Source organism: Oreochromis aureus, linkage group 1 (genome assembly GCF_013358895.1).
Source record: "Oreochromis aureus strain Israel breed Guangdong linkage group 1, ZZ_aureus, whole genome shotgun sequence".
Classification (NCBI taxonomy): domain Eukaryota; kingdom Metazoa; phylum Chordata; class Actinopteri; order Cichliformes; family Cichlidae; genus Oreochromis; species Oreochromis aureus.
Window position 1 is genome coordinate 23690922 of NC_052942.1, and position 24330 is coordinate 23715251.

At 39.3% G+C, this 24330-nt stretch overlaps 1 protein-coding gene across 3 annotated transcripts; it reads left to right on the forward strand.

Moving 5' to 3' along the window:
- Positions 1–5971: 5971 nt before the first annotated feature.
- znf280d (zinc finger protein 280D) lies at positions 5972–24146 on the forward strand. Of its 3 annotated transcripts, none has more exons than XM_031758042.2 (18): positions 5972–6137; positions 9978–10102; positions 11231–11439; positions 11542–11641; positions 11763–11984; positions 12394–12468; positions 12568–12674; positions 12822–13009; positions 16233–16390; positions 16483–16583; positions 16674–16820; positions 17263–17397; positions 17485–17714; positions 18982–19122; positions 19218–19286; positions 19370–19485; positions 19577–19601; positions 22458–24146. In XM_031758042.2, exons 2-18 carry the CDS (start codon positions 9985–9987, stop codon positions 22831–22833), a joined length of 2517 nt encoding a protein of 838 aa, XP_031613902.1. In that variant the 5' UTR covers positions 5972–6137; positions 9978–9984; the 3' UTR covers positions 22834–24146. The 3 variants fall into 3 exon arrangements, with proteins under 3 accessions (XP_031613902.1, XP_031613904.1, XP_031613903.1); XM_031758043.2 differs by having other exon boundaries at positions 5975–6137; positions 19580–19601; XM_031758044.2 differs by lacking the exon at positions 19577–19601 and having other exon boundaries at positions 5974–6137; positions 22458–22633.
- The last annotated feature ends 184 nt before the right edge of the window (positions 24147–24330 follow it).

The window sequence follows — 24330 nt, forward strand, 5'->3', positions numbered from 1 at the left end:
TTGGTATCGCCTTCCTTATTTGGGAGAGCAAGAACACCCGAACACAACTGAGTCAGAAGGTGGCACGTGCATGTGGCATGCTAAGGTAAATAAATGCATTTGGAGGCTTCAGAAATTGTAAAATAAATAAATAAAAATAGAAGTGTTGTTGTGTGCTATGATTGGTGCAAACCAGTTATCAATACTTCAGACCCTGAAAAGGTCAGTTTTCCAAAAAAAAAATTTTTTTTTTTTATAAAAATATGTATCAAAAAGGATTGTCACCCTTATTCTACTCATTCACTTTCAGAAAAGATCCAGTTTACATTAATTTAAGAATTTCGAATTTCTACCTTGTCAAGTTTAATAACGTAAAAGCTCAGAGAGAGAGCTCAATACCAGCGAGCATTCTCCAAATACCTCCAGTGATTAGTCCTGTTAAACGATCTAGTAGGCTTTGTGAACTGCTGTGGAAGACATTTAATATGATGACATCATAGCTGACATTATAGCCAAAGAGCCAGATGGGTATCGGAGGGGGATAAAAGAATATTTATTTGAATAGTTTTCATTGCATCCAGTCCTTAAGACACATCACACTGTAAGGTCAACCCTATACATTAGAGCAAGAACCCCAGCAGTTTTTTCAGTTGCTACACTATTTATCATTCAGAAAATAATTGTATTAAACATACTTGTTTGTCATTTTTAAGACCTCTTCTATTTTCTAACCTACTGCCCTGAATGAGCCTGATAAATCAGGTTAACCTTTAAATATACTAAGAGTCATTAAAAGCTTAATAAGTACTCAGGTAACATTTTTCATACACAAAAATAAATCTAGCAAAACAATTAATTAAGAGTAATAAAAAGGGGTTTCATAGCTTTTTTTTTTCCCTTCCACGTGAGTAGTCTTGCAAGACCAAGTTGTCGGGTCTATATGGGGCTATGCTAACCCTAACCTTAATCCCACAACTGCCACAGGCAAGCAGGGACTGGCATGATGACTTACAATGAATGCTGCTGTCTGTATGTAATTATTACATTTAAACTTAACCTGAATTAGACTTCTTAGACCAGACTTCTCCCGGGCAGTAGGTCTCGAAAATGAAAAATATTGAAGGAATATATCTTGAAAAGTACATGTGAAGCTAAAACCTCAGAAAGCACTATGTTTGGCCAAACTATGAACCATTCAATTTGAGGCAAACTGAGGACCCACATTGATTTAGGATGGAGTGACCCACAGGCCCATGAATGCCACCTCCGGGAGACGTTTCCTGGAATCATCCTTCTTACAACTCTTTCTGTTCGTGTTTTTGGAGGCACCTTTACACACTTCTTAAAATAGGCTGAACATCTGGACCTGCATTTCATGAAGGATAAAACTTGTCTTGAAGTTCAAGACGCATGCCTTAACCCAGACATGAAACATGTGCAAAGAGGCTCAGAAAGCGGTTTTGTTCTGCCATTTTCAAATAAACATCTTAATCTGAAACAAAGAAAATAACTGTTTTTAATTGTTTTATACAAAAAAAACAAAAAAAAAAAACAACACAAAACTGTACTTTAAACTCTGACTGCCTCCACTCTAAATTAATGATAATATATACCAATGCAATAGAAATGCTCTAATAATGGTATTAGGGTCAGTCTAACAGTTTAAAGTCAGCTGCCTTAATATCCAGCAACAATGGAGAAGTTGGGCTACTTTTTCCTTTTAGTAATTTGCTTCTGGAGGGTTAGTAGTTCTAGTTCTTCTTTGTCTTTCCTGCCGGGTTGTCACCAGTGTAAATTATCTGCCTCCATCTAACCCGATCCTTTGCCTTCTCCTCTGCAACACCAACCCTCTACATGTCCTCCTTCATCCATGAGCGTTCTCTGTGATCTTCCCCTTTTCCTCCTGCCTGGCAGCTCTATCTTTAACATCCAACATTTTCACTATCCTTCCTCTGCACACGCTCAAACCTGTCCCTCTGCTACACTCATTTCTAATGCCGTCTATCTTGGTTACTCACAATGAAACTCTTAGAATCTTTAGCTCTGTACAACCCTGTCTGACACTCTTCACCTCCAGAACACCTTCGACATACTCATCCACCCAGCCTCTACACCAGAGAATGGTTAGTTGTTTGCAGACCCAAATGGAGAATGCAGGAGGGGAAGGCTAAGAAAGCAACGATGCACTATAAAAAAATAAAACATTAAGGCACAATAATCATGAAAATAAGCAGAAACTGAAACTAAAGCTTAAACTTCTTAAAATGTGGCAAACAAGAAAAAACAATAACGAGCAAACAGAATATGAAATAATAGCAAGAATTCAAAGTTTATAACAGAAAACCCAAGGACTGTGACTTTCCCTTACAGCACGGTAGAACAGTGAAGTCCACATGCCAGCGCTCTTCACCTTGCTTCCCTTCCACCTGGTCGCCTGCAGAAACAATATATCTGCCTTCCTCCTCTCCATCATATCAGCTAGCCAATTTTAAACACCCTACTCTCACCTCCATATACCTACCTTTCCTTCTTTCTCTCTTGTTGCCTCTTCCCCATAGCCTATGTGGCTAGAAAAATACATGGAGTACACCAAAGGTGGAGGATTCTGTGTGATGTAGAAGCAAATTTTATTTTGTGCCCACATTTTCAGATGCAAGATATGAAGACTCATATGTATGTTTAATAATCAGAGAGGGGTTCCCTTCACCAAAGGAGTAAAAACGTGAAGGAACAACACAACACCACCAATGTTGGGATAAAATAAGAGTAAACACCAGCACAGTAGCCCTTCCCAGATAGAAGGGTTGCAGAGAGAGAAGAGTTTTAAGAGTGATGCTAAAGTTGCCTGCTTTCTGCTGGAAAGTCAAACGAACAAGTCTTGTAGCAGATATGAGGTTTAATGGGTAATTTCTCTCAAAAACAAAGTCTCAAAGCCATACAACAATGTGGGGGAGAAAGGGACCATCAGGTTTCAAAAGCCTACTTATCTAGTGCGTTTAACAGAAAACAGCCTACATGAGGAAATGTACAGGGTCCCCCAGACTTACCTAGTACCTAGACTTACTTACTCCCACCACAAACATGAGCTGCACCAGAGAAGCTCAACACATGTGCCAAGCAATCCTAACCAAGGAGAAAAGAGCCACCTCTAGCCACAGGTGAGTTTCCTTTTATAAGGGTGTCCTCACTCCTGGTTGGTCCATTCAAAGCCTCCTCCCTCCAATTAGCTGGAGATTCCCAAATTGACACCTGCCTGCAGTCTGTGTACCTAGGGAAATGGCTAGCAAAAGGAGAGGGAGAAAACAGGCAGTCTGCAGACACGTAACAGTTTTTTAAACATCTTTCATCCTGTGACGCTAGGATTCTGTGGGAGCGGTAAGAAAACAGAATTCAGTTGTTTGCAGTCTCCTTACATTTGGCAGTAAGATTTTCCACAGTGTACCTTTAAAATTTTTGCAAAGTTTGTAATGAAGACCAACATGGATCAGTTATAGATATCATTAACCTTTTCCTTGCCCCTACTAATATACTAATCACAGATGAACACAGACATTTTCCCTGTTGCAGTAGTTTTACTTAGTATTCATTATTATCCGAGAGACTTTCATTCTCTGGGCTCTGTACTTCTGGACAGGTGGGAGATGGATTTTACTGAGCCAGAGCAAATGTAATTGTACGTAGATCGTCTTCAGCTGAATTCAGTTTTATTTATATTCTGCCAAATTACAATATAAGTCATCAGAGGACAGCTTACAGTGCTACAGAGAGAAACTGAAGGATTCCTTTGAGCTGATTGTGGTGAGGGGAGAGCAAAGACTGAAATGAGGACCTTGATCTGAGAGTAGAAACTGCTGCTGCTTTGATTGATACGCATGATGGTAAATCTGCATCCTCTGATTTGAAAAGTGACACACACGAGATTAGCACTGATGATCCCCAGTGGATATTGTCTACATTAAATTAAAAAAAATGCTAATGAATAAGAGGAATAGAAATGTAAATCGGAACAGTTGTGTTTTCTGTCATTTCTCTCATTTATGGATTCTCACAATGGTGGATATGAATATTAAACACGGCTGTAGTTTCAGATAACGAGGTCAGTACATGTATGAGTAATCCTTATGAGCCAAACACTTCAGTCTGTTCCAAACACTCAGATCCTGACAGTTTGTTTTTTTGTTGTTGTTGTTGTTGTTGTTTTTTCCCTAAATCTTGGCTCTGTAAAACATCACAGAAGGCGTAACCATAATATGGTCAGGAACATGGAAGCCCCTCCCAGTTGCTGATGAAAGAGGTAGCCAATCAGAAGAAAGTTTCTTTCAGGGAAAATCATTAAAAGGCCTTATTTCTGACGGTACATGAATAGAAGCTCTGCATCTAGACCCAGCGTGAGATAAATAAGTAACATTATAAACTGCGAGTCATGCAAAGTATCCGTATTCAGTACCTAACTGTCTGGACAGCCTCTGCCTGTTGGCTGAGCTCTGATCGGCGCAGCTGTTTCAGGATGATGTAACTGGCTATAAATTGGAGAATGCGGTGCTTTATTGATCATTTGCTTTCCCTGCTGCACCTACAAGATATGTAATATCTCAAAGAGTCGGTGCATCCAAGACCTGACATGTGTCATTTTGTGTCATCACTGTATTTTATCATTTGCAGTTTTGAGGAGATGCAGATCACAGTGGATAAGAATGTATTAAACAGTATGATAAACAGAGCGTTATTTTATGCTTTATTATGCGGTGTGCATCATGCATCACTTGATTCTATCAGCAGATCTATTTTTAATCTAACAGATCTGAAATGACTGCAGTGAGAGCTGCAGGAGCAGATGGTAATAACGGGTAATCTTGTTTGTTTCTGTGAATTATTTTGATGAATAACTACTTTTCCATTACAAAACAGCTTTAAAGACAGCTTGTTATTAACCTGGAGTTATAAACACTTACAGATGTCATCAGAAGTTTGTATGCACTTATTTCTAATGCCACTAACGAGAAATGAATAGGCCTCGGCCTTGCCAAGATAAAAGACATTGTAGAACCTTCAGCACCACTTATTAACAGATTTAAGTGAGTTTATGTATATATTTAAGCTTGTATGTAAACTTTTGAACATATGAATTAGAGAAAATACGAGTGTGACTGTTCCTCTCTATCGACCCATCACAGCAGCTGCACCATGAGCTGCAAACTCGATAAACTGACAACTAAGGTACGCAGAAGAGCATTTTTAAATGCACAACATGTCAAACCTTGAAGCAGATGGGCCACAACAGCAGAAGACCACACCGAGTGCCACTCCTGACAGGTAAGAACAGGTAACTGAGACTACAGTTCACGCGGGCTCACCAAAACTGCACAATAGAAGATTAGAAAAATGGTGCCTGGTCCGATGAGTCTCCATTTCCACTGCGATATTCAGATAGTGTAAATAGTATGAATCCATCCTGCCTTGATCAGTGGTTCAGGCTGTTGATGGTGGTGTAATCATGTGGGGGATATTTTCTTGCCACACTTCGGGAAACTTAGCTACAGCTGAGCATTGCTTAACCTGCTATGGGGTTATAGTTGCTGACCATGTCCATGTACCCATCTTTTGATGGCTGCTTCCAGCAGGATAACACGCCAATATGGACCACAATCACTGAGGAATGTTTCCTGCACCTTGTTGACCTCATGGCACGAAGAATTAAGGGTCTTTTAATGTCATCTAATATCATTTACTGTGTATATTTTTACTTTAGTTTTTACCTCATTAATATATTTGTCTTGTCATGTTGCATAGGAATTTCCTAACTTTGAGACAAAGTATATGTTGTTTTATTTTAATTATCTACACATCCCTTATTACTTAGAATATATCTAAAAGTAATGACTGAATAAAAATGCAGACCTAAACAAATGTTTATTTAATGTGTGCAAATATGTCCTGCTGAGCTGGTTATTCCTTTGCAGGTGCAGAGAACTGATGGCGAGACCAGGAAGCAGTATAACATTGGAAAGGAAGTTCCCAGCGAGGAGCACCAGTTATTGGTCCGCACACACCGAGCTTTTCCGCCGCCTCTGGGCAGCGATACATCCCCTGATGTGTGTGATGTGCACCCGCTCTGTCTGAAATCCGCCGTCCTCAGCTCAAGGACTGTGCCGAAACTGGTACGTAGACACAGCTTTTCCCCCAAAACCGCGAGCTGGCAATGAAAGAGTTGTGTTTAAGCACACGTCCTACCGGTGCAGGCTTTGTCCCAGAAAATGTGTGCATGCTAACCGATTCTGGCTAATGTTATGAGGCTTTGCTCGATGACCGGTCACTCTTGCAAAGTAATGATACGATGATCTGACAGTACACTGTGCTGCAACTCTAAGATCTGATTTCACATTTAATGCTCTAGTTTTGTGGCATGCTGCAGCGGCCGAAGAGCAGGAGGAGCACTGGAAAACTGGACGTTAGCATTAGCTTTGCCGCTAATGAAAAGAGACATTAACGTCAAACAGCGCTGCTCGCTATGAGGGAGCTAGGCTAACATAACGTTAGCTGTTCTGTTGCTGAATGTAGCACACAATAATGTCTTCATTTACTCCACCCGTTTTCATGTGTTTATAAAATGTGCAGTGAGGTGAGCTAGCTTAAAATAATATAATAATATTGCATTTTCATGCAATTTTAGTTCGTGGTTTGTCGCTATAAAAGCGTTCAGGCCCAAACAAGTAATGCATTAAAACGTGAGGCATTAGTATGACTATTATACAATAGAAACTAAGCACAGCTACACCAGCAGGCAGTGCTGTCACCGCCTTAAAGACAATTACACAGCTTTGTAAAACCTTCAGTTTATAAAAGCTCCTTTTAGTGTCTCCACAACACAAAAAACCAAAGCACTGAGACCCCGTATAAACCCTGTTCACCATTAATCACTGTAAATAATCAGGGGTTTGTCCTGTAGGATTAAAAAAAAAAAAAAGTACCCACCAATGAGATTTTGCCAGACAGAAAATAAACAGAAGTATGTTTAATGTTTTTAAACATTTTTTTAAAGTAATGTATTCAGAGCAAATAAATAAATACAAATCTTAATCAACTGGCCAAAAATTGTGCGCCATGAAGTGATGCCATTGGGGCTGCCGCTATTGATTATTTTAGTAATCAAGTAATCTATCGATTATTCCATCAGTTAATTGAGTAATTGGATAAGAAATACTTTTGTATTATTAATGAGCACTAATAAATATTAAAAAGAGGAAAAAATACATGTCTTACCTTTACTGTGTCTTCTTAGAAGGCTTTCTGACATAAATAGGAAGCAAGTTTTTATGCTGCTTAAAACAGACGCTATGATGGTGTTAATTAATATTAATAATAATTCTGTGTCTGACCTAACAACCATCAGGTCAGTGGCTCAGAGTTTAATGGCCCTTTTAAATTTTTATTGGCTTGTGAAAAAAGCTTTTTATTTTTAAGATTAATGCAATTTAATTAATAACATATTTTATATTATTTCACTTTTAATCTGAAAAATTTTATGAAAGCCTTGAAATAAGTATGGTCCCGTACACCCCTTGCCCCCCTTTAGACTCACCCCTGTTTGCTGTAGGTATTGCTTCCATGTTTAAAAAAAAGAAGCTGCATAATTTAACCAGTCTTGTATCAGACTAACTAACTGACTAAGTTAACAGTTTATCTGCATATTTTAATACAACTTCTGCAGATTTATTGTAGAAACGAACGCCGGTGGGTGGATAAGCCACAAAGTTTGCTTTTCTTCACGTCCGGTGTCAAATGACTAATTAAATACTGTATAATATTTAGGTACCTGTGTTTCTGCGCCACCGGCTGGTTCAAATTATGGCATCGGCACCTTATTGTGGCACCCTCAGATGCAACGACATGCCATGCAATTTGAGGACTGAATCAAATTGTGGCATCATCCTCTAATTGTGGCGGAGGCATACCGTGTCATTTAGGGGTGATGCCATGGCTGCTTAGACTAATACCTCAAACTGTCGCGCTGTTTGGGGTGATGCTGTAGCATATGGAGATGATGCCGTGGCATTTTGGGGTGGTGCCGCGCACTGCCAAGGCGTTTGGAGATAAGTCAGCATTGTTTCAAACCAAACCAGATGAAGTCATTTATCTGAAGTATTTTATTTTCTTTGATTCCTTAGTTGGGTGTTTCTTTAGCTTTTTGTTTGATTGCTGTTCAATTGAAGTAGCTATTAAGCGAGTTTGTTGATCAGGTGCTTTGATGAAGGACTCCTGGTAGTTTTTTACCCTGTAAAGGTTTTAATGGCGAACTCAGGAACATGGCTGCTGTTTTGGACTCTAGAAACATGTTTTCTTTCACTGTACCTGAGCTCAGTGTCTCAGCAATGCCTCTGCCTCTTTGCTCGAAGCATCGAAGCGAAGAATTTGTGTCCAGAAATTTATATAATTGAATTACTCCATGAATTGTTGCAGCCCTAGCTATTGTAAGGTTTTATAGGCCAGGAAAGACTTGAAAACTGTGATTTGAGCCAGTTGCTAGGTGGTTGCTAGGCAACACGATGAGTCACATTAGCTGATATAGATAAAACCCTTTAGGAGACCAAGATATACCTATGTGCCAAGGTTGGTTCGTCAACTTCTGATCATTAAGGAGTCAGAGATTGTCAGACAGGGATTTTATGTTTCATATTATAAGAGACATCAACATCGCCTCATTACACTGATGGCAGACCATTTATGCTTACATGCATAGACACCTCCCAAACATCCACGTTTGAACCAGGAAAATCTCTGAAGAACAGTCTGTCACATTCAGTGTCTTAGAATAAAGCTTATAGTTAGGACTGGGTCATGTGACCCTGAATCCTCCCTTAGTTACACTGCAGTAGGTTTAGGCTGCTGGGGGCTTTCCATGATGCACTGTTTCTTCTTCACTGATCTCTTTTCAGTCATTATGTGTTTATACATCATTCTGCATTTAATCATTAGTTATTATTAGTTGTTATTATTAGGTTTTTGCTGTTTTCCTTTTATTATTGTAGAGTCTTAACAAAACAATATTAAAAGCCTTGAGGCAACTGTTGTTTGGTTGTTATATTTGGTGCCATATAAATAAAATTAAATATATTTTATAAACTAAAATATATTTATTTCTGACACTGCCTCTCATTCCAAACCATGGCCAACCTAAAAACACTTCCAGACAACCACCATTATGACACTCCAATATCTCAAAAAAGCCACAGTAATGACCTTAAAAAAAAAACCACACAGCTGTGGCAGCTCAGCTGTTTGGACGAGGTATGTCATGGCACTGTCTCAAAAAGCCGGGATAGGTCATGGCATCACCCTTAAAATGCTGTGGCATCACCTCAAAATGTCATGTCAAATGGTAGCATCTGAGTATGCCACCAGTTTATCATCAATGTTTAATCTAAATTCAAGGAAATCAGTTTGAATACACAAAGTCTCTTCCTATTAAGTTTAAGAAATCGACCTATTTAACATGTTGAGTAATCGATTATGAGTTCTACTAAAAGCAGCCCAACTCCAGCTAGTAAAGCCCTCATCAGGGGTCATTTATTTTATGCTCAGCTTGTTTAATCTTGTAGAACCGAGTGCTGACCAGCTGTATGCCAAATGCAGATTTTGCAGTTCTTTTGGTGCAGACTCAGGCAGCGGATGCTCAGATTGCACACCTGAATCCAATTTCTCCCAGCAACCCGTTTTCGTGCGTTTGCTGCAGCGGTTCTTATCATTACTTTTTTAATAGCCATAATCAGAAAAAGTAATCACAGGTAAAGATCAAATGCCTGTTTCACCGCAGTCAGTTTATCGTGAAAAACTTTGGGAACAACGTTTCTGTTTTTTTGAATAATTAGATCATTAAAGGATCTGTACTTAAGTGGGCCAACATCAGTGATATCTGTGTTTCTTATTTCATCTCAAAGTGGCTGATGGGAGATACATGTGTTGTTTGCTGAAGCAGTAACTTTAATGTTTTTCTGTTGTAGGTCCACAATGTCTGAACTTTTTATGGAGTGTGTAGAGGAGGAGCTGGAGCCGTGGCAGAAACAAGTTCCTGAAGTTCACTTGATAGAAGATGATGACGATGAGCCCATCTTTGTTGGAGTGCTCTGTACGTTACACCATATTTTTAGAAATATAAAAAGATCTTATTTTATTGTTAAAACTTTAGTGGCACAAATAAATGTATAATAATACAAAAACAGACTGGATTTCTCTACCAAAGATGAAATTTGCCTGGAGAATTTCCCTGTGCCCAGATCCAGATCCAGATTAGTTTGTTAAATATTCAGCAACATCCAAACAGTATCACTCAGTTCTTAACTCAGATAACTAAATGTCCACTTTTTCCCCTCTCCAAAAGGTTTAAAGTCCTTTCAAACAATTCCTGGCACCTGATCAAATATCTCCTCTGGCACGTAGAGCTGGTTATCCTGCGAGATTGTTTTAGTTTACTCTACTACTAATACTCGTTGATGCCATCAGACATACAAGATGCATAGTTTTTCAAATAACTGGGTCATGTTTTCTGGAAGGAGACAATGTCTGTAATTTTTGCCTCAGTACGCCACCCTGTACACCATCTAGCAAAGTTATGAGGTAAATGTGTCATTGACAAAGTCTACAATGGGAAAAAAAGCCGTCACGAATAGATGCAGACCACTGGTTACACTATAGAACAAGAAGAGCAGGTTAGAATTTATCAGAAAACGCAGCTTATAGTTCTTTGACTCATGATCTGAAGCATATCACATCATCTGTCGGACATGATGGTGGTAATGTTATGCCATGGCTGCCACGTATGACTGCCAGTGGAACTGAGTCGATGGCGTTTGTTGATGATGTGACTGCAGACTGAAGTAACAGGATAAGTTGTTTAACTGTGTACAGGGTTATGCACTCTGCTCAGATTCAGCCACATACTGCAAAACTGATTGGATAGTGCATCGTTATAAAATGTAGGCAGAGAAACCCTCAAACTGCAAGTTGTACCAAACACAGTTTAGATGGGTAAATGTCGCTACATTGTCCCAACATCCAGAGGAGAAATCGTGTACATTTAATTTTCTGTAACTCACTATGTTTAGTAAATTGCAGCTTATTACAGTGATTTTTTTTTCAAAGGTTTTTAATTGTTGTCCAGCAAGTTGCACATATTTTCTGCTAAAATGTTAGGTTTTCACATGCTTTGACTTTGTTTCTGGTTGTTGTTGTTGAATTGCTTATTTTTGTCTCACAGCGAATAACCAGAAGGATGGAAAGCCTTCTAACCCTCCACCTCCTCAAAGGAAAAGTGCAGCGAAACAAGAAGTAAAGTGTCCCCCTCCTCAGCCTGCTGTGGTCCCCTCACCAATAGTGCTGCCATTGAATATACCTGGGAAAACAAAGAGTACTGTACCACCCAGTCTGACATCAGTAACTCCACATCCTGTTATTGTCAATAATCAGGTATTTTTGCATTTAAGTGTTTCTAAATACCAAAAAACTAAATGATAAGAGCTGGCAGAAGGAACAGAAGCTGATCGGGGTGATTTTTGTTTGTTTTTTCAGGGCTTTATTGTCACTTCTCCTCAGTTAACAAATAGCAGTGACTTTATTGCCTCTTTTGGGGCCCCGTATCCCCCAAGACCATCAATTACAATCATTCCAGGTAAATCTCAGTTTAATATAGTAATCCTTTTGTGAGTAAATCTTCATTGCACTATATTTTATTTGTTTATTTTCTTTAGTTTGAGTCTTGCAATGCCAAGTCCGTATCCTGTTGCTTACAGCTGGTCAGCAGCAGATTTTTCAGCAGGTCTCTCCAGCCACAGTCATACCTGGCGCTGTCCACAGGCCACAGGTGCAGCAAATTAGCAACAATGTTGTGACACTGTCAAATGTCCAGAGTCCTGCTGTATACTCAACACAGCCTAGTCAGCTTCAACCAAACAGATCTGCCTCACAACCTCTTCAGACCTTTTCTATGTCTGCAAAGGACACCAATAGCAGAGGTAACGCTCTAAAAGTTAGCTATTTTGCTTTTCCTGATTTTTCTGTCACGTGTACATGTTTTGTAGTGGTGGTTTCTCATTTTAAACACAGCCAAAGTTTCAGATAATGAGGTCTGTATTTGTGCAAATAGGCTCCTATAAGTCAAAAGCTTTGGCTTTGAAGCCCCACACACCTTAATGAAGAGCAGCCAAATAGAAAAAAGTCAACTTTAAGGGGGGAGGGGGCTAACATGTATTGTTTCAGAAAGCGCAGGAATTGTTGGATTATTTTGAACTATGAATCATGCAAAGCTACTCTTGTAGAGTCTAGGGGTAAAAATGTGGAGCTGGGACAAAAAATTCTAATATGGCTTTAGCCTCAGTCAGTTGGCAGTGACTCAATTATCAATTGTTTTTCATTTTGGTACAGATCAGAGCTTACTGAAACGAGGACTGACACCACAGGAAATGGACAACGTAGCAAAAAAATCAAAGCCTGACTCGTGTAAGTTTTATTGACAGTATTTTTTTTAATTTCAAAAAGATTCTAATCCAACTTCCTGCTGTGTTTTATTAAGTTTAACCTTCAGTTCTTTTTCTGTAGCGCCACAAAAAGTAGTCATCAGAGTGGAAAATGGCATGGTAAAGAGAAAGTGTCCCAACTGTCAAGAAGAAATTCTCACAGAGGAAGCTCTAAAATATCACATGATGGTGAGTAAAACTCTGTTATTGTCAAATGGGATTATAATAAATAATTATATAAAATAATGTGTTTTTAAAAGCCCGTCAGTTTTAGCAAACGATCATTTATGTGTTGGTTTCCATGAAACATTAATATGTTTAATCCGTTTATGTCAGAACTGCCGTGCCAACGGAGGAAGCGCAGCTCCAGCGGCCCTGAACACGAACACAAACAAGCGCATCATGCTGGTCGCAGATTTCTATTACGGCAACTTCGAGGGAGACGTGCAAAAGAAGGAGGCACAGAAGACCAACACCACCTTTAAGTGCCAGAGCTGCTTAAAAGTTCTCAAGAATAATATCAGGTGGGAAAATTTGCTTTCATTCGTAAGTAGATAGCCATAATTTTTCTTTATGAATTGTTATTTTTCCCACAAAGAGTGCAGACTTCTTGCTGATTTCAGCATTTTGCCTTTGTAAGTTTGAATTATTTAAATTATTTTATTGGTTTTTATTGGCTGGCACCACATGTAAAACAACAGGACGCAAATACACAGTAATTAAAGCATAATGCACGGTGCATAACCATAAATGACGTCGGCCACTCCCGTATGTTACATCAAAAGCTCCACAAAGATTCCCCAAAAGTCTAAATCAGACCTTACTCTTTGATTGGTACGTATGCCACTATATTATTATGCATAATATCCTCCTGAGAACCGAGGAAATTGATTTTATGATTTCCTGCCTCTTTGAAGCTAAAAGAAGCCACCCAAACACATGAGATATCATTGGAAATGTCAGCATGTCCTCTGTGAGCACATCGGCACTTAGTAAGGTAGCTCAAACAAGTCAAAAGATATAGAAAGAAAACAAATGTCCAAAATACAGGACAAAAATGAATAGGCTGGGTCTTAGGAGGATATAATGTACAATATATTTACAAATATTGTTTGTTTTTGTGTGTGTTTCCTTGTCACTAAATACAAATTAACCAACATATATTTGCTCCCAATATCCGTTAGATCGTTGTTTTATAGTAGTAACTGGGCTTCCTACTTCAAGGAAGTCTGAGCAGCTCGGCTTACAGGTGGCTGCTCACCTCATAACCAGGCTAATCGCTTTCTGCTGGGGAACATCTGATTGTATTACAGTAATAAATAGGCAGGTTGGTCTAGTAGTAATTATGCAACTTTAATATTCTCTTTTGCACAGTAATAGGAAGGCGTACGGATACTGATCTAAACTCCAATGGTATTGTTCATTTATGGGAATCATATTTTGAAATCATCATTCCCTTCATGAAGGGGAGTAAAGGCAAAACCATCTGCCTTTTGCAACTCTAACATGGATTTGAATGAAGTATTAGTGAATATTTATGGTGTTTATAGACAGTGCTGTAGTGTTTGGCTTGTTTTGTCTACAGATATAATGTACAAAAACCAAAGTGAGTTTTCAAGGACTTTCTGTCCAGTGCCAATAAAGTGAAAGAGAGGATAGGGAGAGGGTTATCTCCCTCTGCCCTAACTGCAGCTTTTGTCTCAGATGGATGACAGTATCTGACCATTTTCCCTCATGGGCGTAGAGATGAAAAATGAGTGCTAGTTTAGGTGGCGTAAGAAGTGCTCCTTTGATTAAATAACTTTGCTTCAGAACAGTGGGGCAAAAAAAGCTTCTGTAAGCTGCTTTTAATGGGGAAACACATTTGTACTGCAACCACACTCTCACAGCGGAGGGCAGAGTTCAGCCACATAAAAATTTCTATTAGGGGAGCTGAGGTAGCAGAATGTGGAGGCTGAAAAATGGGCCATGCCTCGTCAGGGCAGCAGTGGCAGGTAGCTGAGGAGGTGCTCAGTGCAGCCGTGGGGCACTGTATCATTAAGCAAAACAAAAATCTTTGTGTAATTGCTGATATTATAGCAGCCATTATACATGCTTAGAGAGTGAAGCGCGAGCAGAGTGCTTCATTTATCTTAAAAACCTTTGGGACCTGTATCCGCTGCATGTACACAGGCCATGAATATTTAATTTTTTCCCCCCACAAAGCTAAAGTTGATGTTGTTTTAGTGCACCTATTTTCTCTTTAAAGATAAATCGTGATCAAATTTGTTCAAGTTCGCACTTGTGTATTTATTTATTTGACCTTGAGCTGTTTGTGCTGACCAAATGCAAACATTGTTATGATGAATGAATGGAAGGGCTGTGTGGAAAATACACTTAAATGTAAATATAAGTAATAGCTCACCTAATAGTTTCTGGCTTATAAATTAATTCTTTAATGTAGCAGCTTTGAAAATGTAGGGCGCAGACAACCAAGAGTATATAAATGTGCAGTAAGTTTAGTTAGCATGCACTGTAGCTGATCTCAACAGGTTTAAGCTGATCTTTAACTATTCAACAAATATATAAGTGGCCTGCCAAAATTTTACATTCAGCAATAATGATTACCAACCCTAATATCTTGAAAATATATTTTGTTATGGGTTAAATTTAACCAATTTAAATACATTTAAAACAGAGTAAATAATGAGCAAAAACTGAACTGTAAAGTCAGAACATCAGTTCATTATATAAAGTTTATTTGTGAACAATTGTAGAAACACTTTCGCTTATAACCTGAAATGAGCTTTTTAAAAATTCATTTAAAAAAATGTTACTATTAGTTTACTCACTCCACTTTTTGTTTCTTAGGATTCAGGATTCAATATTACAGATGCAACAAATATAATAAGACAGAAATAAAAGTTTGAATTATATGCAAACATTAGTCAAAGTATGAAAAGCAATTATTAAGATTAATGTTGCGTTCCAGCAGCAGGTGGTCTGGGCTAGAATGAATAAATACGGGTAAATGCATCCATTTCATACTTTCTAAGGTTTCAATCACACAGAGCTAGAGACCAGTTGGCAACCTCCAGTAACTTGGTAACAACTGGTTGATGAGTGGTTGCTTGAGGTTGCTGGCTGTTGCTAAGGGAAACCAATTGCAGTGATACGATGCAACACTGAAAGCCTCATTGTGATTTCTTTGGTAATGAGCAGATTGACACAGTCACCTGTGCTTTGCACAAAAGTCATGTCTGCAAACACTCAGCAACTACTCACTGATCTGTAACAAAGATGAAAAAATGTGATGAAATCCAGAAACGGCCGTTTGCCTTCAGAACACAGTTGTGCCTCAACACTGAAACCAACAGGTTTCAAAACTTTTTCGATGAAGGCGTTTGGTCTTTCTAGCCTGCGTCATACTTTTCACAGGTTCAATTCCGATCTGCAAGTAATTAAGAGTGTTTGCAGACAAGCTAGCATCTTTTATGGGCAACCAATGCTAGCAACCAAAGCAATCACTAAGAAGTATACGTCTTTGTGACCAACTATTTGCCAACCGGTTGGGAACACCGATTTTTCTTAGCAACCTGTTCTGAGTGGTCTCTGGGTCTGTACTGAGGCCTGAATCGTCAGTTCAAATAAACGTCAGCAGTCTGTTCTTGATAACAGTTAAAAGCTGGCTAATTGTTCAAAGGCCCCCACATGCTTACGAGTTGGTTGACATTTCCGTGCTCTGTGTGTTTCCACCCTCCGCTGCAGGTTCATGAACCATATGAAACACCACTTGGAGCTGGAAAAGCAGAACAGCGAGAGCTGGGAAAGCCACACAACCTGCCACCACTGCTACCGACAGTACATGACCCCGTTCCAGCTGCAGTGCCACATCGAGAGTGCTCACAGCCCGATTGAATCCTCAAGTATAACACGATGATTCATGAAGCTCACTCTGGCTGTTTGGTTAGAAATTTATTTTCCATATCTGATTTTATTCTATTTTTTTCCCTTTTAGCGAATTGCAAGATATGTGAGCTGGCGTTTGAATCAGAGCAGGTGCTTCTGGAGCACATGAAGGGAAACCACAAACCTGGGGAAATGCCTTATGTGTGCCAGGTCTGCACTCGTCTAAGGGTTACAGTTTCTTTTAATGTGTGCAGAGAATTGGTGGCCAGTGCTGAATTTGTGGTTTTGCTGCTTCCACAGGTTTGCAATTACAGGTCCTCCTTCTTCTCTGATGTGGAGACACATTTCAGGAGCGTCCACGAAAACACAAAAGACCTGCTGTGTCCCTTCTGTCTCAAAGTTCTTAGAACTAGTCATATATACATGCAGCACTACATGAAACATCAGGTATGAAGCTAAGTTCACGCTCAGTTTGAAAGCCTTTCAGAAACAGATGTCAGTTTTAACTGCCGCAGCGCAAAATACAGTTTAGTGAATTCAGATTTTCTCCTGGAAATTTTAAACATTTACAGGCTTGAACTTGTTTTTGGTTCCTGCCATTACCTCCAAATTTGAATTGATTTAGGTGTCTGCCGAGCACACAAGTGTAATACATAAAAGCTTCGACAATAAAACCTGCTTCTCTTGCCCTACAGAGCAATAAATTTGGTCGAATTAGAACCCCCAAAAAATTAATTGCGACTCTATTAATAGAAGTGAAATTAGTCTATTTCGTACTTGTTACACTCTTTCAGTGAATCCAAATGAAACATCTCAGCTATTAGCCTCCCATAGCACCACTTATTAATCACATTTTTTTGTGTTTCTGCCCCCCGCCCCCCCATTTCAGAAAAAAAGGATCCATCGCTGTGGAAAATGTAGACTGAATTTTCTCACCTACAAGGAGAAAGCGGAGCACAGGACTCATGTCCACAAGACTTTCAGGAAGCCTAAAGCCCTGGAGGGCCTTCCTCCGGGTACAAAGGTCTGAGGCAGTCATAATAAGATCTGTGCTATTATGTTAAATATTAAAGTAATATAAATTTGATCCAGTGTTGTGTTCTCACTGCAGGTGACTATTAGAGCTTCCCTCACAGGAAAGTCACCTGCACTGCCGGTGTCCCCTAAGCAACCTGGCTTTGTCGTCAGTACAGAAAGTCTGAGTGTGAATCATCCAATAAAACCTCACGTTACTGTATCTAAGTCTAAACCAACCACCTCAGAAGCAGGAAAGGTCAAGATGCCTCAGAGCAAGAAGCAAAACCCTCAGTCCAAGCACAACCTGGCACTCAGGAATCTCAGGTTGGCAACTTTTTCACACAGCACTCAGGAGCAGACTAAAGATGTGCAGCATGTAAACGTCAGTGAAGATCAAATTAGATTTCAGTGTTCTCTTTTTAAACCTCACTTGGTATGATAACATTAGAGCTGCCACGAGGGGTCATTTTAGACCCAGTTGTGCAACAACAGCAGCCATTTCTTCAGATCTGAAACTCGAGCCATTCAGGTGGTCTCCTCTGGATTTCGCTCTTTATTTGCTTGGATTAGCTCACACTCTGGACTCTTGGCTCATTTCAGCTTCAGCTACGCTGCTTCGCACAGCCAGCAGCCCGATCACTATCTCAGCAGTCCTGATTATCCAACTGTTCACAGACAAAACCATCACGGTTTTTCTCATTTCAGGATTTAATGTGACCCATGTCTACCTGTTGTAGCTGTTTGTCGTCTCCAGGGGGCGGTGTCAGATGTGTAAAACATCTGCTAATGTTGGCTGTTGTTCCTCCTCTGCTTGTAAACTGCTATTCATTTTCTTGTTAAAAGACAGCTTTTTCCAACGAGTCCAACACTTTCATGGCATCATTGCGTCAATCCCTCTAGTTGTAGTTGTCTCTGGTTGGATTACTTGTTCCTGCGTTGCACCGCAGGTCGTGTAAATAAATAAATTCGGACTCTTTTAAACTATTGTGAAGTCGCAAACGTTGAGCCCTTAATACGATCTGAGCTGATGCAAGTTTATTAAGAAGTTAAATGTCAAGACCCTTTAAAATGACTGTACTCTTTAAATAAATTAAATGTTTACACTGCAGTCTTCACTAAAGTGCAGATCATTTATCTTAATGACACAATGGGTCTTTTGCATGTGGTTAAAATTGCACCACAACCACTAACATGGAGCCCCACCTCTTGGGTATCCACGACAGGGTGGGAGCAAATTAATGGAGGTTATTAAAGCCCCGCAGTACACAAAATAAATGATTGTATTTCTAATTAATTTTCTGGACACTCTTCATTAGGCTGAGTAAAAATAACATGGAGTGTAGCAGGATTTCTGTCTTTAAAAAATTAATGTGTGTGTGATATTTGGCTAATTGGGCTCAGTAATCAACAGCGATTCGCTGGCTTCAGTCACATTATTTGGGCTTTTAAGCAGATCAGACATAAGATGATGTAGTGGTACAACAAGTCGGACTGTAAAATTAGAAACTTACAGACCTCTCAGCAGACAATTAACGCTTCATACTAATGAGAAATTCAAATCATCGTTTACAGTTACATTTTGTGTTTTCAGTGCTAGCGGAGGGATTTACACATGCATTGAATGCAACGGACACGTGGACGACTTTTTTTCTCATTTCCCAATGGTTTCCAGTTGCGGAGCATGCAAATATCGCACAAGTTGCAAAGTTTCCATCGGGAATCATATGATAAGGTCAGTAAGACCCTGATTTCCATCGATATTTGAGTGACTTTTAGCATCTGCTGACTTTTTTTATGACAAAGATTTCTTTCTTTTTTTAAAATCAGATTTCACAGCACCATCACCAAGAACAGATTTTTGAAAATGGATCACAAGAAAAATTCATTGGCCTCAAAGTAAGAGCACTTCTCAAGTTATACTTTCACTTGGCAGTAAATCTGAGTTAAAATAGTAATAAAATTTCTTCTTCTGTTTTCAGGTTCACGTTGGTTTGTCTCAACTGTGACCTTCGCGTCGATGCATCACGTGGCGACCTGATGACCAAACATTTAAACGATCGACCGAATCACGTATGCAAAGTCATAGCGGAGAAAGGTTTGTGTTTGTCTTTCACTACCGCTGGAGTCATGGCCAGTGTTTAGTGTCACACGTTGCTTGAAAAGGTTGTTTCTTGTTTTTAACCCAGCAGATATGAAAGCCAAAGATCGAGTGTGAGTAGAAACCGCTCCCAACATTTACATGTTGTGATTTGTAGTGAATCTCTGAAACACACTGAAGACCTAAAGAAAATGCACTAAATTCTTAAAGGGGCACTCTTTTCAATTTATAGTTTGCTTTCATGAAGTTGAACAATTTGCAACAGACTTTAACAGATTGAAATATAGTCAAAATAGAGACAACAGAGAGTGAGATATCTGTACATCATACACCTCAATCAACTCCACCGTCTCCAAAGGTAGAATCTACATTTTTTTCTCTCATATTTTGTTATTCACTCCTGTTATACTTGATACGAAACTGAAATAACCTCACAATTACATAAATCGTGGACAATAGTAACTGACATGCTGTGGAGAATAATTCAGGGCTTTAGTGAAAAAGAGGTTCGTTAGAACTTTTTACCGTCATAAACGACATCGATTCATCCAGATTTGTGAATGTGATAACTTCAGTGCAAAGTGATGTAGGACCTTTTAAATTAAAACCATAGGTGTAGTTACTAAAACTCTCAGACAAGTTTGAATCTCTTTAAACTTAATGTTAGGGTCAGAGGTCAAGTTTTCTGAAAATCATGCAAATACGATACGTAGGATTTTGAAATTACTGTAGGTGTATCTGCTAGGAGACAGAGGGGTACCACTGGCCACCATCAGCAGGTTTTATTGTGTCTGCAGTATTTGGCCTGAATGTGGTCATTTTCTTTGAGACAATAAGGTCTTCAGTAACCTTACAGTGTTATAACTGGTTACATTGCAGCTTATATAATATCACTCTCAACTAGTTGCAGCAGATGGTTGAGCTTGGTTCTTTCAGAGGTTTCTTCCTGTTAAAAAAAAAAAGAGTTCTTCTTTCCCACTGTCACCAAGTACTTGGTCAAAATAGGTCTTTTGACTGCTAAATTTTATAGTTAATATTTTAATATTTACACTGGACCTTAATTGGATACATTTTGTATTTACTGTCTTTTGTTTCTGTTTTGTGTCGAAGTTACCACAGTGGCTGTGAAATGGAGTCTACACATACAGTCCACGCTCTCTATAGTGAATGTTTGCAGGTGCATCTTCGACAATTAGGAGAAAGATAAACGATACAAATGTGTTGGATTTTCTTTTTTCTGATTTTTGTGAAATAAAAAAATGAGAAAAAATATGTGAAGTTTAAAATTAATAAATTACTTATTTGGAAGAGTGTGTAAGTAATTTTCAAATAATCAAAACTTGACACATTATGATACTCGTTAAAACCAAAAACGACTGTTTGTTAGCACTGTATACATGACTATGACTCTTTTCACAGCATTAGTCTTTTTTTTTTTCCCAAACCTTAAAAAACTTGGTGGATGCAGCAATTTAAAAAAATAAAATAAAATGCTGCAATTTACACTTCTTCCACTAATGCACAAAGCTACAAACATTGCAGCTTTATTTACAACTCAGTCCAGAGCGGCTGTTTCATGGGACGGACAGGCGTTACTGAGGTCTTACTGTAGGTCGAGGTCACTGATGAGTAGGGATGGGTATCGTTTAGGTTTTATCCGATACCAGTACCAAACCGGTACTTTTGAAACGGTGCCGGTGCTTAAATGGTGCTCGAACCGGTGCTTAAAGAATGGAGAACACAAAATTGGTCCAAAAACCTCTCATGTTTAGCTGTTTTTTTTGTAAAAAGATAACAATGTTAGCCTTTTCTGCAGCTATAGGACATATATGGTCTCACTCTTGGCTGGAAGCAGTGCTTAATCAATGGAAAAAACACAAACTTTGTCCAAAAACCTCTCATGTTTAGCTGTTTTCCACTTTTTCTTTGGTCATTTTAGCCTTTTTGGCCAGGGTGAAGGGAGCATCTGCCATCAAACAAGAAGACAGCCGCATGTAACTACGACGGTGTTTGCTAGTTCACCTTACATGCATTAATGTAATAACGTGGTTAGCCTACTCAACGTTAATTACACACGAACAACATGAAGCTACTCACAGAGAGGAGCGGCTGCTGCTGCCATCATCATCCGTCATCATTTCTGCTACGCTGACAGGGCTAGGGGCCAGGACTCTCCTCTTCGGGTTTTTGGGGGATGTTGCTATCTCCGGGTCCGATAACAGGCAACCCACCTGCAGTAGATGTGCTCGGTGTGAGGTCTCGCAGCAAGCTATCAAACACGGTGCATTTCTCGGCTTTTAAAAAGACGCTATGTGTCGCCAGGTGTTTCATCAGATTTGAGGAGTTACCTCCTTTGCACAGTATCACAGTATCAGCTTAAAGCACTTGTTGCAGGCTGCTGAGTTTGCATCTTTTGCTGTGGAGTACAGCCAGACTTTGACCGCTTCGCCTTGGGCATTTTTAATCTGTAGCTCTGCTCTAAAAGAACGTACGTACCTGGGCCCGCCTACTAAGCTTGCAAAGGTAAAATGATTGGCTAGAATCCAAAGTGTATGACATCTCAGTAAAAAAAAGCACCGAAATGTGCGCTCCTTTTCGGTCTGGTTACTACCGTTTATGTCAGAACCGGTGCCCCGGTACCCATCCCTACTGATGAGGACAGTGTAGCAAATTAGGGCCTAAAACCGAACCAACATGCTCTGTCTTGTGATTTTTCTCCACCACTGTGTTTCTATAAGCTGTTGTGACTAATAAACATGTGGACGTGGGAGTGCCCCTTTAAGATGACTTATTAATATTAAATTTGCCTCTTAATGTTTTACTAAGTGTGTCATATCTATAGATAATTGTTCATGAGTAGGTTCATATTTAAACTTTACCATTTTTTAAAAATTAGGTAGAAAATGCATGCTGGCTGAACGTTAATCTGAAGTACATTGTTATAATGCCGCCCTCTTCCCTTCACACAGGCAGCTCATCGTGGGGCAGCCAGCCAAAGTCCAAGTGTACGTCTTGACATCCTCACCTGCTCAAAAACCAAAGGAAACGGACCCGAAACAAGCTGAATGCGTCTCATCTGGAGGTGCAGCCATCGGCACTGTTGACAAACCAGAGTTAGAGTCGACGTTACCAGCAGGAGATCAGAAGGAGGTTTCCACAGGAACAAGTGTTATCCAGGCTTCATCTGAAGGTGACTCAAAGACGTCAGTGCTGCCCGCTTTACCGTCTTCCTGCACATCTGACCTCTGCGATGAGATCTCAGAGAGCAGAGAGGAAGATCAGCGTCCCGACTCTGTGTCTGCGGCAGAGAGTGCGACTGTGGACCAACAGCCTCAGTCAGATTAAACCTGTACAAACTAACTAAACAATGACTTCCCGTTATTCAGAAAACACCTCACCAGTGTGTTTCTCTTACAGACATCAAATTTATGATGTTGCTTTGGCTCTTTTGCGGATTCCTCACAGTTAAATGGAAACTAAATGTAAAACGTCTTTATATTTGTGAATTAAAAAAAAAAAAAAAGATCCAGTAAAGTTTTATTTACCCTGCAAAACTGATCAAGAAGTTTCCCACTAAATAGTTTTGATTCTTTTGTAAGATCTGCCCAACAGATAAAGTGTCTGACACCCTGCCGGCCTAAAGAGGGCAGTGATTGTCAAAAAAATCTTGACACACAAATTTGTCAAGACCACCAGATTTCCTTAAAAAGAAATCCCACTTCATGGCACAGAATGCTCAAATTACTTATACCTAAATTCTGCATGTAGTCTTCCTAAAAGTATACCTGCAGAAATATTGTAATTACTGAATGTTTAAGCAGCTTGGGCCCATCTATAGCTTTTACTGGTGTTTTTATTAATTAGGATAGGAGGAAGAGGATCAGGGAAGTGAGAGGCAGTCAAAGTGTTTTGGGTTTAATGTGTGGTCGCTACTATTGTGTATGTGCTTTTTATTTCCTTTCATTTTTATTTGTAATGAACCTCTAAGCCGCTCCCTTTATATAGAGTCAGGTTGCTGTGCAGCAAGCGTAAAAATGTTAAAGTGATGTAGCACATATTTAGCTTGATCACCTGCTGGTTTTAAGCAAGTTTATCAACACTAAGACATCGGATTTAAACCATTAGGAAAATACGTGGAATGTTGTTTTGGTTTTTTTTTCCCTCCCCACATGGAAAGGGATCTCAGCTCTGTGAAAGGTTTGCATTTTATAGGTGAACATAACCTGAATCTTTTAGCATTGAGTGAAAGATTAGGTAGATTTTATTGTGTTAACTGAGTTGACAGTTCCAGCTTGTAAAATAAATACCTTTGGGTCAGGTACTAGGTGGGTTTTGATTTACAATTACTGTGGGGCGGGGGATCTGGAAGGATTTTTTTTACAATACTGTGTGTTTGTTTTACTTTGCTTGAAATGTCAGAAGGTTTGTTTAAAAAACAAAAAACAAAAAAAGATCTTTCACTTGTACAGTACAGCAAGTTTGTAAATGCATCTATGTCTATTAAGGCGCCATAAATGTACCCCCATCCAACCTGTTTTTAATACATTCCTATAAAACTATGGTTCTCCTTAGAACACATTTTCCTCTGATCAACATTCTGGGCTTAGATCCAAGTGTTCCTCTTCTTTGTTATGTAAATAAATCTTTAATACAAGCCAGTTTGAGTGTGATTTGTTTGTTGGCCACATATTTCCTTGATTAAAAGAGGTGTATTTTGGTCTTTTTTTCTTTGCTCTTGAGCAAAGAAGGAAGGCAGTGGTGAGATTTCTTTAGGAGGAAAACTAAAAAGACATATTTGGAAAAACATTTGTAGTCACTTTGGTCAGACTTGTTATTATGAGC

Bases quoted from the DNA above. Each gene is read 5' to 3' on its own strand.
- znf280d (XM_031758042.2), top strand. From the start codon at position 9,985: ATGTCTGAACTTTTTATGGAGTGTGTAGAGGAGGAGCTGGAGCCGTGG. The intron at 16,584-16,673 runs GTCTGCACTCGT...CTGCTTCCACAG, and splicing joins AAATGCCTTATGTGTGCCAG to GTTTGCAATTACAGGTCCTC. The intron at 19,602-22,457 runs GTGAGTAGAAAC...CCCTTCACACAG, and splicing joins ATGAAAGCCAAAGATCGAGT to GCAGCTCATCGTGGGGCAGC.